Source organism: Schistocerca cancellata, chromosome 6 (assembly GCF_023864275.1).
Source record: "Schistocerca cancellata isolate TAMUIC-IGC-003103 chromosome 6, iqSchCanc2.1, whole genome shotgun sequence".
NCBI lineage: Eukaryota > Metazoa > Arthropoda > Insecta > Orthoptera > Acrididae > Schistocerca > Schistocerca cancellata.
In genome coordinates this window covers 439,488,313-439,505,358 of record NC_064631.1, presented here as the reverse complement: position 1 = coordinate 439,505,358, position 17,046 = coordinate 439,488,313, and the positions used below count along the sequence as shown (strand labels likewise).

Genomic DNA, 17,046 nt, shown 5'->3' with positions numbered 1-17,046 from the left:
AGGTAGGAATCGACTGGAAGAAATAATTAACTGTCAAGGTGTTAGACAAGGGTGTGAAGTATCATTCTTTGTAAATGGAAAAGTAAAGTAAACTAAAGAATTAAGATGGCAAATGAGCAATACCGGAATGTACTTTTGTTTGCTGGTTGTTATAGCTATTAACCAAAAGAATGAAGATGACCTCCAAATATCAGTATACCAGCTGAACGGAACATACGAGAAACACAACTATAAAATGACTGGTAATAAAGAAAAAAAATTGAAACAGCAAAGATGAGGTTTCCTAGGGAAGACGAAGGGCTACAAAAGGAGAGACGTAATTAGAAACTGAATCTATTAGAACAGAATAAAATATTTTCAGCATGAATACAAGAACTCAACAATGTCGTGAAGACTATAGGCAACACCTCATGAGAATGTCAGGCCACAGAATTTCCCAGAATATCCTGAACGACAATCTGAACGGAAGAGAGGTGATCGAAGAGCTTGAAAAAGATGCGAAGATTTTGTTTGTGATTTGGGAACAGGCAACAGCCTAATTCTTGAAAGGAAGTTGGTGGTGGTGGTGGTGATGATGATGATGATGATGATGATGATATATTGATGATAATGATAATGATAATACTGAGTCCGTGCTGTGGATATGTAAAGGAAATCGCATGCAAGATGCTAAGTCGACATGTTTTAGACTATTATTTCGGCGTTGGAATTCTTATCAATTAGGCTTGGCAACATACGTTGAACGCATTAAGAGGCGCGCTGTCATGATCGCAACAATTTGGTACAGCTCATACGAAAGTGTAACAGAGAGCCCCGGGGAACCTGAAAGGCAATCTTTCGATGAAAGGCGAGGTTATTGTCGCGAACTCAAGTTGCGCAAATTTGGAGGACTGGTATTCAAGGATGATAGCACGACAATGCTTCTGATCTAACGTTTGTTTTGAGTAAGGTTCATTGGGGAAAGGGGCAACAAAAAGACTATACACGTTGGTGTGTAGAAAATATGAATCTGACGATATACCATCTGACTTTCGAAAAAATATCGGCCACGTAATTCTGAAGACCGCAAGAGCGACAAGTGCTGGAATTACAGCACAGCTAGCTTAACAACTCATGGATCCGAGTTGCTGACAAGAAGAATATATGAAAGAATGGAAAAGAAAATTAATGATGTGTTAGGTGATGGTTAGTTTGGCATTAGGAAAGGTAAAGGCACCAGGAAAGCACTTCAGACGTTGCGAGTGATAATGGAAGCAAGACTACAGAAAGATAAAGAAACGTTCAAGGATTTGTCGACTTGGAAATAGCGTTCGACAAAGTCAAATGGTGAAAGATGTTCAAAATTCTGAGAAAAATAGGGTTAATCTGTAGGGAGAGACGGGTAAGATGCAACATATGTAAGAGATGAGAAGGAATAATAAGAGTGGAAGACGAAGAACAAAGTGTTCGGATTAAACTGATGACATTGCTATACTGAGTGAGAAAGAAAAAGAATTACGGGATCTGCTGAATGGAATGAGCAGTCTAATGAGTGCAGAATATGAAATGAGATTAAATCGAAGAAAGACGAGAGTAATGAAAAGTAGCAGAAATGAGAATAGCGAGAAACTTAACATCAGGATTGGTGATCACGAAGTAGCAAAATAACAAATGACGGACGGAGCAAGGACATCAAAAGCAGACTAGCGCTGGCGAAAAGGACATTCCTGACCAAGAGAAACCTACTACTCCCAAACATAAGCCTTAATTTGAGGAAGAAATTTCTGAGAATGTATGTTGGAGCACAGCAGTCTGTGGTCGTGAAACATGGATTGTGGGAAAACCAAAACATAAGAGAATCGAATCATTTGAAATGTGGTGCTACAGACAAATGTTGCACTGACTAGAAGAAGGATAGACTGATAGGACATCTGCTAAGATGTCAGAGAATAACTTCCATGGTACTAGATGGAGATGTAGAGGGTAAAAACTATAGTGGAAGACGGAGATTGGAATGCATCCAGCAAATAACTGAGTACGTAGGTTGCAAGTGCTGCTCTCTGAAATGAAGAGGTTGCAACAAGAGAGGAATTCGTGGCGGACTGCGTCAAGCCAGTCAGAAGATTGATGAAAAAAAAGAAAAAGAGAGAGAGAGAGAGAGAGAGAGAGAGAGAGAGAGAAGAAAGAAAGAAAGAAAGAAAGAAAGAAAGAAAAAGCATGTGAAGGGAGTAGGAAAAAAATCGAAAACTGATGATTGTACCCTTCGCAGTCAGTCAGTCTGCAGTGGTTTGCGAATATATATATATATATATATATATATATATATATATATATATATATATATATATATATATATATACGTAAATGCTGATTGCTCTATACGGGTCCCCATTAGGAGCAATACGCACACTCAATTTCATGTTGCGTTCAGACCGGATGGGGCCCCTTCTGTGGCGTATGGCTTGGTTCAAATGGCTCTGAGCACTATGGGACTCAACTGCTGAGGTCATTAGTCCCCTAGAACTTAGAACTAGTTAAACCTAACTAACCTAAGGACATCACAAACATCCATGCCCGAGGCAGGATTCGAACCTGCGACCGTAGTGGTCTTGCGGTTCCAGACTGCAGCGCCTTTAACCGCACGGCCACTTCGGCCGGCTCTGTGGCGTATGGCGGTGTCCTGATCACGGAGCTAGCAACAAACTGACCACAGATACCCGGGAGAAAGGAGCAGAGCCTGAGGCCTGAGGAAATACGGTCTGACCCAGAGGCGGCGGTTACCGCAGTGAAACTCTCACTCACTGCGGCGAGAGTTACGGTCCAGGGAGAGGCCTCACGCGCTGACTGATGGGCGAAAGTCCGCGCATGCGCACACTGGGAGGACATCGTCCGCGGAACACCACTGGAATACTCCTCTAGTGCAGAGCTGACAAACGATTTCATCACATTTGCCTCGAACTGTTAAAGAATACAACAGCAAGAAATAAATAAGCTCACCAGTCAACATACGAGTGGCGTTGAATAAGTAACGCAACGCATTTTTTTAAAAGCAGGTTGGTTTTATTCGGGATTCCAATACACTATATTGTTCCCCACACTTTTGGCTACAAAACCATATTTTTCAACATAATGTCCGTTCAATGTGACGGCCTTACGCCATCTTACCGGGAGACCACTGTACTGGCCGACGTCGGAACCGGCGTCTTGCTGTATCAATGACCTCCTCATCATCCACGTGCTGCTTCCCGGAGCAGATGGAAGTCCAGAAGTACCGCGCTGTAGGGTGTATGAGGAAGTACAGTCTAATGAGGTTTTGTAAGCTCCTCTCGGGTGCGCAGACAAGTGTGAGGCCTCACGTTCTCATGGCGACGAACACGCTGAAATCGTTTCTTCAGTTTCCTGAGGGTAGCAGAATACACTTGAGAGTTGATCGTTGCACACACCTTTGAATGCCCCAAATGGTGGACGATTGTGTCATCACTACCGACAGAGACATCCAGTTGAGTAGCACAGTGTTTTTGATCCTCCGTATCACCTTGAATGAGAGTGCCTGCACATTCCAATATTGCAGGAGTCACAGCCATGAGGGGCCAGCCGGGGTCTGAGAGATCAGTCAGGTCTGCGCGAACTCGTTGCGTTGATGACAGACGCCGCGCCCAACGACTCACCGTGCTTTTGTTCACAGCCAGATATTCGTAGACATTGCGCAAGCGCCTATGAATATCTGCGATGTTTTTGTCTTCCGCCAAAGGAAAATCAGTGACAGCTGTCTGCTTGCAACGCACTTCCGTTACAGACGGTATTTTGAATGCTACATGTAACGCCACCACCTATCGGAATTTCACGGAACAATAGGGGCTGAAGCAAGAATATTCCACGCTGTCCCACAATAAATTTAGAAGTTTTTCCACCGAAATTGGACGAGGAAAAAAAGTGCTGTGTTACTTACTGAACGCCCCTCGTATTAGTCACCCACTTAAAGAACCACAGTGGTCGCATCGGAGCTGACAGTGAAATGGTCTGTATGTGCTAGTCGTTTGTGTGCAATCATCGCATTAAGATAGGTCGGCTGCGCGGGATTAGCCGAGCGGACTGAGGCGCTGCAGTCATGGACTGTGCGGCTGATCCCGGCGGAGGTTCGGGTCTTCCCTCGAGCTAATTTAGATTAAGTAGTGTGTAGGCTTAGGAACTGATGATCTTAGCAGTTAAGTCCCATAAAATTTCACACACATTTGAACATTTTTGAAGATAGGTCGACGTAGAGATCTAACAGAATGGCACGAAGGAGCTATCGTGTTTGGACGTCCCCATTACCACATCGTGAAAGAAGTTGGCCCATTTGTTGCTTCAGGCCGGCCGTTGTGGCCGAGCGGTTCTAGGCGCTTCAGTCCGGAACCACACTGCTGCTACGGTCGCAGGTTCGAATCCTGCATCGGGCATGGATGTGTGTGATGTCCTTAGGTTAGTTAGGTTTAAGTAGTTCTAAGTCTAGGGGACTGATGACCTCAGATGTTAAGACCCATAGTGCTCAGAGCCATTTGAACCTTTTTCTTTTGTTGTTTCATCATGGCGGAATGGGGTATCTCCCGCAGCTGTGTAACACGGCGCAAGAACACTGATCACAAAAAGATCCTAACTGACAGAGACTGGAGACGAGTGTCACGCCCTGTCAATGTAATGCGTTTCAGTCTCTGCAGTAATCGGTGCTCTTAGTGAATGCTGGACCATCTTAATCATTTTCCGAGGGAACATAGCGACGAACTGCATGCAATAGGCATTTGGTGTCAGTACCTTGCAAGAGAGCATTGCTCACACCAGCACATAAAGCTGCACGTTTTCAGTGGGTCAAACAAAACAAACCATGGACAGTAGCTGACTCTGGTCGTGTAGCGCACTCCGACGAGTCGTGATTTTTCCTCTCTTCAAATGACGCAAGACGTCGAGTACACCAGTGGCTCAATGAGGCGTCTAACGTGAAAGGTGTGTAGAGGGTGTAGTTCAAACTGGAACTGATTATGTGACGTTTTGAGACAATTTTTCGTAACATGTAGAAGCCCTTCTCATTCACGTTATGTTCAACATGAACCAGGATGTTTATGTCAACTTTCTCGGTGAACAAGTGTTGCCCTTCTTCTATATGTGCGTGATGAGTGTACTGTGATGACTCGCGTTTTCCAAGATTACGATAGTAATGTCCGCAGGGCTTCAACTGTACGTTCCTGGTCCGACCAGCATTTAGCCGGCAAATCGCACCTCGACTAGCCCGCTAAATCACATGATGTCAGTCCAATAGAAAGTATTTGGGAATACCTGGAACAGCGGATGAAATGTAGCGATCATCTTTTCTGCAATTTGGGATCTAGTCATCAGTGAGCAGTTTGAGCTGGGTATAGCATACATAAAGGAACTTGCGGACTTTCTCCCTCGCCTAATTGACTCCGTTACCGAGGCCAGAGGCGGCATTATCCAGTATGCTTCTGGAGGTGACTGATTTTTATCTGTTCTGCTTACCTCGAGTTGCAGCTGTATGACTAAATCAAAATAAAGTATAACGATAAGGATGACAATGAGAGGTTGACGCTAACTCAACATGGCTAGTTTACTCACGGTTATTTACCGGCGCTGCTACAAAAAAAGTCGTGTGGAACAATATGTCAATAGTTAGAAATACCGTGTCACACATTGACGACATAATGTGTTGTACGTTGTTACGCTTAAGGCTATTTGGAGCCATCAAGGGTTCTGCAAGGTAGGACATTAGAGACACAATGCAGAGACCAGGCAAAAGGGGTAGCGTTTAGGTTACCGGATATAAATAGTAACGTCAGAGCCGTGCAAATTGCAGACGGTCTGGGCAGCTGTCCCAGAGGGGAAATTTCACTTCAGAGAAGTAACCGGTTAATTCCATCCACCGCCTAGACGCTGTCGTGAGGCGGCTTGTAGAAGATGGTCACCAAAAGGCACGTCTTAGCAGAGGCAGCAAGCTTGATACTTGCTCCTGAGAGCTGCAACGTCAGTGGGTCTACTACAGCAGTTCCCACTCAGAGAAGGACGAAGCGCGGGACACAGTGACGTAAAAACACTGTTGTTGCTGGCTATGGCACTGAGTTTAGATTTCAGCTGGATGCTGTTGATACTAAAGTTGGAGTTTGTTAATGTAAAACCCAGAAGCATCCCTACCTACCGAGTAGGAATAGGGGAGAAATCTACAGTACTGGCCATTAAAATTGCTACGCCAAGAAGAAATGCAGATGATAAACGGGTATTCATTGGACGAATATGTTATACTAGAACTACCACGTGATTACATTTTCACGCAATTTGGGTGCATAGATCCTGAGAAATCAGTACCCAGAACGACCACCTCTGGCCGTAATAACGGCCTTGATACGCCTGGGCATTGAGTCAAACAGAGCTTGGATGGCGTGTACAGGTACAGCTGCCCATGCAGCTCCAACACAATACTACAGTTCATCAAGAGTAGTGACTGGCGTATTGTGACGAGCCAGTTGCTCGGCCACCATTGACCAGACGTTTTCAATTGGTTAGACATCTGGAGTATGTGCTGGCCAGGGTAGCAGCCGAACATTTTCTGTATCCAGAAAGGCCCGTACAGGACCTGCAACATGTGGTCGTGCATTATCCTGCTGAAATGTAGGGTTTCGCAGAGATCGAATGAAGAGTAGAGCCACGGGTCGTAACACATCTGAAATGTAATGTCTACTGTTCAAAGTGCTGTCAATGCGAACAAGAGGTGACCGAGGCGTGTAACCAATGGCACCCCATACCATGACGCCGGGTGATACGCCAGTATGGCGTTGACGAATACACGCTTCCAATGTGCGTTCACGGCGATGTCGCCAAACACGGATGCGACCATCATGATGCAGTAAACAGAACCTGGATTCATCCGAAAAAATGACGTTTTGCCATTCGTGCAGCATCAAGGGTAACCGCAGCCATGGTCTCCGAGCTGATAGTCCATGCTGCTGCAAACTTCGTCGAACTGTTCGTGCAGATGGTTATTGTCTTGCAAACGTCCCCATCTGTTTACTCAGGCATCGAGGCGTGACTGCACGATCCGTTGCAGCCATGCGGATAAGATGCCTGTCATATCGACTGCTGGTGATACGGGCCGTTGGGATCCAACACGGCGTTCCGTATTACCCTCCTGAACCCACCGATTCCATATTCTGCTAACAGTCAGTGGATCTCGACCAACGCGAGCAGTAATGTCGCGATACGATAAACCGCAATCGCGATAGGATACAATCCGACCTTTATCAAAGTCGGAAACGTGATGGTACGCATTTCTCCTCCTTACACGAGGCATCACAACAACGTTTCACCAGGCAACGTCGGTCAACTGCTGTTTGTGTATGAGAAATCGGTTGGAAACTTTCCTGATGTCAGCACGTTGTAGGTGTCGCCACCGGCGCTAACCTTGTGTGAATGCTCTGAAAAGCTAATCATTTGCATATCACAGCATCTTCTTCCTGTCGGTTAAATTTCACGTCTGTAGCACGTCATCTTTGTGGTGTAGCAATTTTAATGGCCAGTAGTGAAAACGTGGTTGGCCAGAGGCGCTCTCGAGGTGGAGAACGAATTGCCAGATTGGCCAAAGTTTGTTAAATGCCGGTGGATTGGTGGGTCGACTGTAGGGAGAAAGAAATGGTTCCACGCCACGATAATTTAAAAACCCGTGTTTTTGTATTCAGAGGGAGTTCTCAGTTAGATCGCTGAGTCGCTGGCTCCGTGTCGGTTAACTCCGACATGTCTGTTTTCTTCACTTGGAGTGCTGCTCTCAAGTTAGTACGTAACGTGCTGCTAGTGGTTACTGCTTCTGTTAGCATCTGCCCCCGTGGCGTCAGACACTGACTTCTGTTGCGCAACCAATTACCTCCTTTGCTTTTTATAATGTTTAGAAGTAGCCTTTAGTGTAGTAGTTAGTCTGATCACAAATAAAAAGTGTTAGTCAGACGCCTGAATCCCACGAGTCTCCTGCTGTAAGCATCCTGACGAGTCCCAGAATCTGCATCTCTCGTAGGTGCCCTGTGACACTGTTTGGTGCTGATCCAAGTCATCAGCAAGCCTTCACTGGGAATTTGTCTTTCTGCATTTGCTCCTCGACGCTCGGAAATTGCACACTGACCACAAAGCCCCCAACTTCCCTCTATACTGTCTCAGAACACGACAACTGGAAGCCACCATAGGGCTACTAAAACAGAGTAATGTATGGTGATGATGACGTTTGGTTTGTGGGGCGCTGAATTGCTCGGTTATCAGCGACCGTACAATTTCACAACCTTTGCTCCGTCCAATTTCGCCACTTTCATGAATGATGATGAAATAATGAGGACAAAACAAACACCCAGTCATCTCGAGGCAGGTGAAAATCCCTGATCCTGCCGGGAATCGAACGCGGGATCCCGAGCTCGGGAAGCGAGATCGCAACCGCGAGGCCACGAGCTGCGGACAGTAATGCATGGAAGTACTGTATCAAACATACGATACGTTAGTAAACTCATCGGCGTCGATTTACGATTCGAACTTGAATAGCGTCCTGGGAGCAGAAATTTTCATCGTGGAAATGAACGCTCCCCGTGCTGGTGAGCAGTGACGTGACGTACCTTCATCTGCACGGGCTGCGCCTGGGGCACGCTGCCGGCGCTGGCAGTAGAGTTGTCAGGCCTCACAACGGAGGGGACGGGAGCGCTGCCCGCCGCGTAGAAGTTCTCCAGGGCCTCCTTTGGCAGCTTCTCGATTGGAATGTCGCCAATCTGCAGCAAGGTGCATAAAATTAGGTTATCCCCAAATCTGCCATTTGCAAATACCACACACATATACACAACACACACACACACACACACACACACACACACACACACGAATATACAAAGTTTCACATTCTCAGCCAGACATACACACACAAAAAATCATCATCATCATCATCATTTAAGACTGGTTACGCCTTTCAGCGTTCAGTCTGGAGCATAGCCCCCTTATAAAATTCCTCCATGATCCCCTATTCAGTGCTAACATTGGTGCCTCTTCTGATGTTAAACCTATTACTTCAAAATCATTCTTAACCGAATCCAGGTACCTTCTCCTTGGTCTGCCCCGATTCCACCTACCCTCTACTGCTGAACCCATGACTCTCTTGGGTAACCTTGCTTCTCTCATGCGTGTAACATGACCCCACCGTCTAAGCCTGTTCGCCCTAACTGCTACATCTATAAAGTTCATTCCCAGTTTTTCTTTGATTTCCTCATTGTGGACACCCTCCTGCCATTGTTCCCATCTACTAGTACCTGCAATCATCCTAGCTACTTTCATATCCGTAACCTCAACCTTGTTGATAAGGTAACCTGAATCCACCCGGCTTTCGCTCCCATACAACAAAGTTGGTCGAAAGATTGAACGGTGCACAGATAACTTAGTCTTGGTACTGACTTCCTTCTTGCAGAAGAGAGTAGATCGTAGCTGAGCGCTCACTGCATTAGCTTTGCTACTCCTCGCTTCCAGCTCTTTCGCTATGTTGCCACCCTGTGAGAATATGCATCCTAAGTACTTGAAACCGTCCACCTGTTCTAACTTTGTTCCTCCTATTTGGCACTCAGTCCATTTATATTTATTTCCCACTGACATTACTTTCGTTTTGGAGATGCTAATCTTCATACCATAGTCCTTACATTTCTGATCTAGCTCTGAAATATTACTTTGCAAACTTTCAATCGAATCTGCCATCACAACTAAGTCATCTGCATATGCAAGACTGCTTATTTTGTGTTCACATATCTTAATCTCACCCAGCCACTCTATTGTTTTCAACATATGATCCATAAATAATATGAACAACAGTGGAGACAGGTTGCAGCCTTGTCTTACCCCTGAAACTACTCTGAACCATGAACTCAATTTACCGTCACCTCTAACTGCTGCCTGACTATCCATGTAAAGACCTTTAATTGCTTGCAAAAGTTTGCCTCCTATTCCATAATCTCGTAGAACAGACAATAACTTCCTCCTAGGAACCCGGTCATATGCCTTTTCTAGATCTATAAAGCATAGATACAGTTCCCTGTTCCATTCGTAACACTTCTCCATTATTTGCCGTAAGCTAAAGATCTGGTCCTGACAAACCTCTAAGAGGCCTAAACCCACACTGATTTTCATCCAATTGGTCCTCAACTAATACTCGCACTTTCCTTTCAACAATACCTGATAAGATTTTACCCACAACACTGATTAAAGAGATACCTCTGTAGTTGTTACAATCTTTTCTGTTTCCATGTTTAAAGATTGGTGTGATTATTGCTTTTGTCCAGTCTGATGGAACCTGTTCCGACTCCCAGGCCATTTCAATTATCCTGTGTAGCTATTTAAGACCTGACATTCTGCTGTATTTGATGAGTTCCGACTTAATTTCATCCACCCCAGCTGCTTTATTGCACTGCAATCTATTGACCATTTTCTCCACTTCCTCAAATGTGATCCTATTTCCATCATCATTCCTATCCCATTCTACCTCGAAAGCTGAAACATTACTGATCGTATTTTCACCTACATTGAGCAACTCTTCAAAGTATTCACTCCATCTGCCCAAGGCATCCACAGGATTCACCAGCAGTTTTCCTGACCTGTCCAAAATACTTGTCATTTCCTTCTTACCTCCCTTTCGAAGACGGCTAATTACACTCCAGAATGGTTTTCCAGCAGCTTGACCCATAGTCTCCAACCTGTTTCCAAAGTCTTCCCAAGATTTCTTCTTGGATGCTGCAATTATCTGTTTGGCTTTGTTTCTTTCTTCAACATAACTTTCTCTGTCTACCTGAGTTCTAGTATGTAGCCATTTTTGATACGCCTTCTTTTTCCTTTTACAGGCTGCCTTGACTGTGTCATTCCACCAAGCTGTTTGCTTCATCCTACTTATGCCGAAGTTGCTATCATGTCAGGGTTTTCATGGAAGGTGTTGGATTTGCCTGACACCTTACATGGTTACCTATTACTATAAAACTGCTGCGAGAGTGTCGCACTGGTACCTTTCTGAGATCGCTGTTATGTACTTGTGCCTGATTTCCTTATCCTGAAGTTTCTCCACTCTTATCCTCCCACATATGGACCTGACCTCCTGCACTTTCGGCCTCACAATCCCAATTTCACTGCAGATTAACTAATGATCAGTGTCATCATAGAATCCCCTGAATACACGTGTGTCCCTCACAGCCTTCCTGAATTCCTGATCTGTTATTATATAGTCAATGACAGATCTGGTTCCCCTGCCTTCCCAAGTATACTGGTGAATGTTCTTATGTTTAAAAAAGGAGTTTGTGATTACTAAGCCCATACTGGCACAGAAATCCAAGAGTTGTTTCCCGTTCCTGTTGGCCTCCATATCCTCTCCAAATTTACCCATAACCTTTTCATACCCTTCTGTTCGATTTCCAATCCTGGCGTTAAAATCACCCATGAGCAGAACACTGTCCTTGTCCTTTACTCTAACAACTACATCACTGAGTGCCTCATAAAAACTATCCATCTTATCCTGATCTGTCCCTTCACAATGCGAATATACTGACACAATCCTAATTTTCTTGCTAGACACTGTCAAATCTATCCACATCAGTCGTTCGTTTACATACCTTATTGCAACTACGCTGGGTTCCATTTCTTTCCTGATGTAAAGCCCTACACCCCATTGTGCTATTCCTGCTTTGACTCCTGACAGGTAGACCTTGTATTCTCCCACTTCCTCTTCTTTCTCACCCCTTACCCGAATGTCACTAACAGCTAAAACGTCCAGCCCCATCTTACTTGCAGCCTCTGCCAGCTCTACCTTCTTCCCAGAGTAGCCCCCATTGATATTAATAGCTCCCCATCTCATTACCATTTGTTTGCCAAGTCGTATCTTAGGAGTCCCTGGTTTGTCAGTTAGAGGTGGGACTTCGTCACCTCCAAAGGTCCGAGGCACTTTGCTCTGATTGTTGCTAGCATCATATTTAAAGTACCAGGGAAGCAGGTTGCTAGCCTTACTTGCCCCGAGTCCCATTGGGTTTTACCCCTAACGGCTGAGGGACTAACCGGTGGATTTGGTAGTCTTTGCCGTATGCGCACAAAGGTGACCACAACTCAGAATATGTCCGAGATGCACAGCCTTATTCCAAAGTAACTGGTACCCGACTGTCGGGACCACTTACTTGGCCACTCATACGTTGCCCGTGGTTCATGAACTAGGACATGACTACAGGAACCCACACCATGAACACCGAAAACACACACACACACACACACACACACACACACACACACACACACGCACAAAACAGAGAGAGAGGGAGAGAGAGAGAGAAACACCAATGATTAATTAAACCAGTACATAAGTATTTAAATATTCTACGATGCTAGGTGAAAAATAGGTGCCTTCTGCGTCATAAAAATATAATTATGAACATACACTGAAGAGCCAGAAAACTGGTATAGGCATGCGTAGTCAAATACAGAGGTATGTAAACATCAGAATACGGCGCTGCGGTCGGCAACGCCTATATAAAACAACAAGTGTTTGGCGCAGTTTTAGATGGGTTGTTGCTGCTACAACAGCAGGTTACCAAGATTTAAGTGAGTTTGAACGTGGTGTTATAGTTGGCGCACGAGCGATGGGACACAGCGTCTCCGATGTAGCCACGAAGTGGGGATTTTCACATACGGTCATTTGACGAGTGTACCACCCTGAATATCAAGAATCCGGTAAAACATCAAATCTCCGACATCGCTCCGGTCGGGAAAAAGATCCTACAAGAAAGGGGCCGACTGAAGAGAATCCTTCAACGTGACGGAAGTGCAATCCTTCCGCAAATTGCTGCAGCTTTCAATGCTGGACCATCAGCAAGTGTCATCGTGCGAACCATTCAACGAAACATCATCGATATGAGCTTACGTAGCCGAACTTTTTATTTAATGTTACCGCCGCGAGACTCTGCATTCTTACAGTATTCTAGAACTGGTACACTTGAGGACTGCACGACACAAACCTTTACGCCTCACCTGGGGCCGTCAACACCGACATTAGACTGTTGATGAGTGGAAACATGTTGCCTGGTCGGACGAGTCTCGTTTCAAATTGTATCGAGCGGATTGACGTGTACGGGTATGTAGACAAACTCATGAACCCGTGAACCCTGCGTGTCAGCAGGGGACTACCAAGCTGGTAGAGGCCGTGTAATGGCGCGGGGCTTGTGCGGTTGGAGTCATATGGGACCCTTGATACGTCTGCATACGACTCTGACATGTGTCACGAACGTAAACATCCTGTCTGGCCACCTGCATCCATTCATGTCCATTGTGCATTCCGACGGACTTCAGCAATTCCGGCAGGACAATGCTACACCCCATACGTCCAGAATTGCTACAGAGTGGCTCCAGTAACACTCTTCTGAGTTTAAACACTTCCGCTGGCCAGCAAATTCCGCAGACATGAACATTATAAACCATATCTGGGATGCCTTGCAACGTCCTGTTCAGGAGAGATCCCCACCCATCGTACTCTTACGGATTTATGGACAGCCCTGACGGATTCATGGTGTCAGTTCTCTCCAGCACTATTTCAGACATTAGTCGAGTCCATACGACGTCGCGTTGCAGCACTTTTGCGCGCTCGCGGGGGCCCTACACGATATTAGGCAGGTGTACCAGTTTCTTTGGTTCTTCAGTGTATGGCAGTGGTACTAGAACAGATTATAGTCTCAAATGTGTTCTACGAGACATTAGAGTTCAACGTAGACACCTTACATTTTCACATTTCCGCCATCGTAAGTATAGGCATGGTAACCAGGCAATAACCTGGCAGTACCGGAAATCGAACCCGGGTGCCCCAGATGACAGTCAGCCGCGCTTAACACTCGGAGGAGGACCTTCCGTATGGCTGAGTGTGGAGGAAACAAAGCACAATTCCTGACTCAAAGTTATTCGAATACTTTGTTTATTAATCGTAAAAAGTACTACTACTACTATTTTTTCTGAGGTTCAAATCTCCTGTCGTCGTTTGTGGTGTTGGTGCATTAATATCAGTTTTTTAAAAATACTCCGCGTTCTGCGTAATATTTTTCTCATTATTTAGCCACACAAACACCGACACGTAGGTGTTATCGCCGGTAGATTTGTTTTTCTTTTTATTTTTTTATTTCTGAAGCTGCATTAATTTAAAGGATGGGTTGCACAGATTCCCTGTTGCTACCACTTAGTAATAAGTAATATTTACCTACAATGTTAATAAATGAGAGATTATAGTTCATAAGAGATTTGTAAGTATCATTTTGTTGTCAGACAGGTAGTGTTCAGTTTCATGCTCACACATTCATAATAGGAGAAAAGCATCTATAACTGAAGGTACAACGCTACTCTCTACCTAGAGCTATCCGGCATTTTCAGTTTGAGGTAGAATGGTGGCGAAATAGTTCGAGATTCCATGGCGGCTCTGGACGCACTTGTTTCTGGCCAACATTCATTACATGTTCTGACTTTCTTCAAACTGATGCTGAATTGTTACGGTCTGTGTAGCATGTAAGGATGCGAGTTCGATTTGTGTAAAAGATAATTACTTTACTGGGGACCAAGAAGGCCACCGATAGAATACAACAAGTGCTAAATGAGGTGCTAAATGGAAGATATTTGAGGCGACCAACGAGGCCAAGAAAGAAGTGGCGCCTGTCATCCAAACAAGCAGTCAAAACACTTCTTATGGCTGATGCACCGGTACTAGATAATGGAGACGTACAGTGCCTGATACCACAGTACACCCTTAGAGTTCTCATGTAAATACACTCCTGGAAATGGAAAAAAGAACACATTGACACCGGTGTGTCAGACCCACCATACTTGCTCCGGACACTGCGAGAGGGCTGTACAAGCAATGATCACACGCACGGCACAGCGGACACACCAGGAACCGCGGTGTTGGCCGTCGAATGGCGCTAGCTGCGCAGCATTTGTGCAGCGCCGCCGTCAGTGTCAGCCAGTTTGCCGTGGCATACGGAGCTCCATCGCAGTCTTTAACACTGGTAGCATGCCGCGACAGCGTGGACGTGAACCGTATGTGCAGTTGACGGACTTTGAGCGAGGGCGTATAGTGGGCATGCGGGAGGCCGGGTGGACGTACCGCCGAATTGCTCAACACGTGGGGCGTGAGGTCTCCACAGTACATCGATGTTGTCGCCAGTGGTCGGCGGAAGGTGCACGTGCCCGTCGACCTGGGACCGGACCGCAGCGACGCACGGATGCACGCCAAGACCGTAGGATCCTACGCAGTGCCGTAGGGGACCGCACCGCCACTTCCCAGCAAATTAGGGACACTGTTGCTCCTGGGGTATCGGCGAGGACCATTCGCAACCGTCTCCATGAAGCTGGGCTACGGTCCCGCACACCGTTAGGCCGTCTTCCACTCACGCCCCAACATCGTGCAGCCCGCCTCCAGTGGTGTCGCGACAGGCGTGAATGGAGGGACGAATGGAGACGTGTCGTCTTCAGCGATGAGAGTCGCTTCTGCCTTGGTGCCAATGATGGTCGTATGCGTGTTTGGCGCCGTGCAGGTGAGCGCCACAATCAGGACCGCATACGACCGAGGCACACAGGGCCAACACCCGGCATCATGGTGTGGGGAGCGATCTCCTACACTGGCCGTACACCACTGGTGATCGTCGAGGGGACACTGAATAGTGCACGGTACATCCAAACCGTCATCGAACCCATCGTTCTACCATTCCTAGACCGGCAAGGGAACTTGCTGTTCCAACAGGACAATGCACGTCCGCATGTATCCCGTGCCACCCAACGTGCTCTAGAAGGTGTAAGTCAACTACCCTGGCCAGCAAGATCTCCGGATCTGTCCCCCATTGAGCATGTTTGGGACTGGATGAAGCGTCGTCTCACGCGGTCTGCACGTCCAGCACGAACTCTGGTCCAACTGAGGCGCCAGGTGGAAATGGCATGGCAAGCCGTTCCACAGGACTACATCCAGCATCTCTACGATCGTCTCCATGGGAGAATAGCAGCCTGCATTGCTGCGAAAGGTGGATATACACTGTACTAGTGCCGACATTGTGCATGCTCTGTTGCCTGTGTCTATGTGCGTGTGGTTCTGTCAGTGTGATCATGTGATGTATCTGACCCCAGGAATGTGTCAATAAAGTTTCCCCTTCCTGGGTCAATGAATTCACGGTGTTCTTATTTCAATTTCCAGGAGTGTACCAAACTTCTCACAAGATCACATGGAGAGATGACAGGTAACCCTCTCTATTTAGGGTGTTATCGGCGATTTTTATTTCAAGGACTTCTTTAATCATACAGCCCCGCAAGCCGATACTGCGAGGCACGAAGGATGTTTCATGAAATTTTATCCGGACACGGACAAGGGATAAAATTTGACGAAACATCCGTCGTGACTCGCACTAACGGATTCCGGAATAGCAAAATTAAAGAACACATTGAAATAAAATTCAGCGATAAGACCCTAAGCAGAGAGGATGGCCAGCAGCTCACAACGGCGTGGGATCCAGCGATCGGGCCGTTGAAGAGGACGCATCGAACGCCGCCGAGTCAACGCGGGCACCAGTGACGTCACAGCCGGCAGCTAGTGTACATGAGGACCGAAGGTCGTGTAATTCTAATCACTTAACGCGACTAGAAAGTCAAGGTCTTTTTATTCAGTATTACCGCCGCGAGATTCTGCATTCTCACAATACTCTAGAGCTGGCTGCAATAGTTTATTTTTTGCGATTTCTTTTACAGGTGCAGAGCATTTTCTCACAACCTTTCGAACTAATCCTTGCACCTCCCAGATACAGATAATAAGTGAACGTCCTGTTTCATACCGCTCGTTAGTGTTACCTATAAAATACAATGTGGCATGTTCAAAATGTTAACCACCAATTTTGTAATCGGACATTATCAGGTTGTTTCTCTTTGTTACAGACTTCATCTAACATTCATCCACATTTAAAGACGGCTACGATTCGTTACATTCATTACTACTAGAGGATGGTAGTGATAACCTGTTTAAGTGAGGTGAAGTTG

General features: G+C 46.0%; 1 protein-coding gene across 1 annotated transcript in view; it reads right to left on the bottom strand.

The window, feature by feature from the left end:
- The window catches only part of LOC126088374 (histone-lysine N-methyltransferase 2D-like), a 155,934-nt gene that overhangs the window by 44,930 nt on the left and 93,958 nt on the right, over window positions 1–17,046 (bottom strand). Inside the window, exon 5 of the mRNA XM_049906512.1 lies at window positions 8,610–8,759. Coding sequence (XP_049762469.1) covers window positions 8,610–8,759 — 150 coding nt within the window. The remainder of the gene's footprint in view (window positions 1–8,609; window positions 8,760–17,046) is intronic.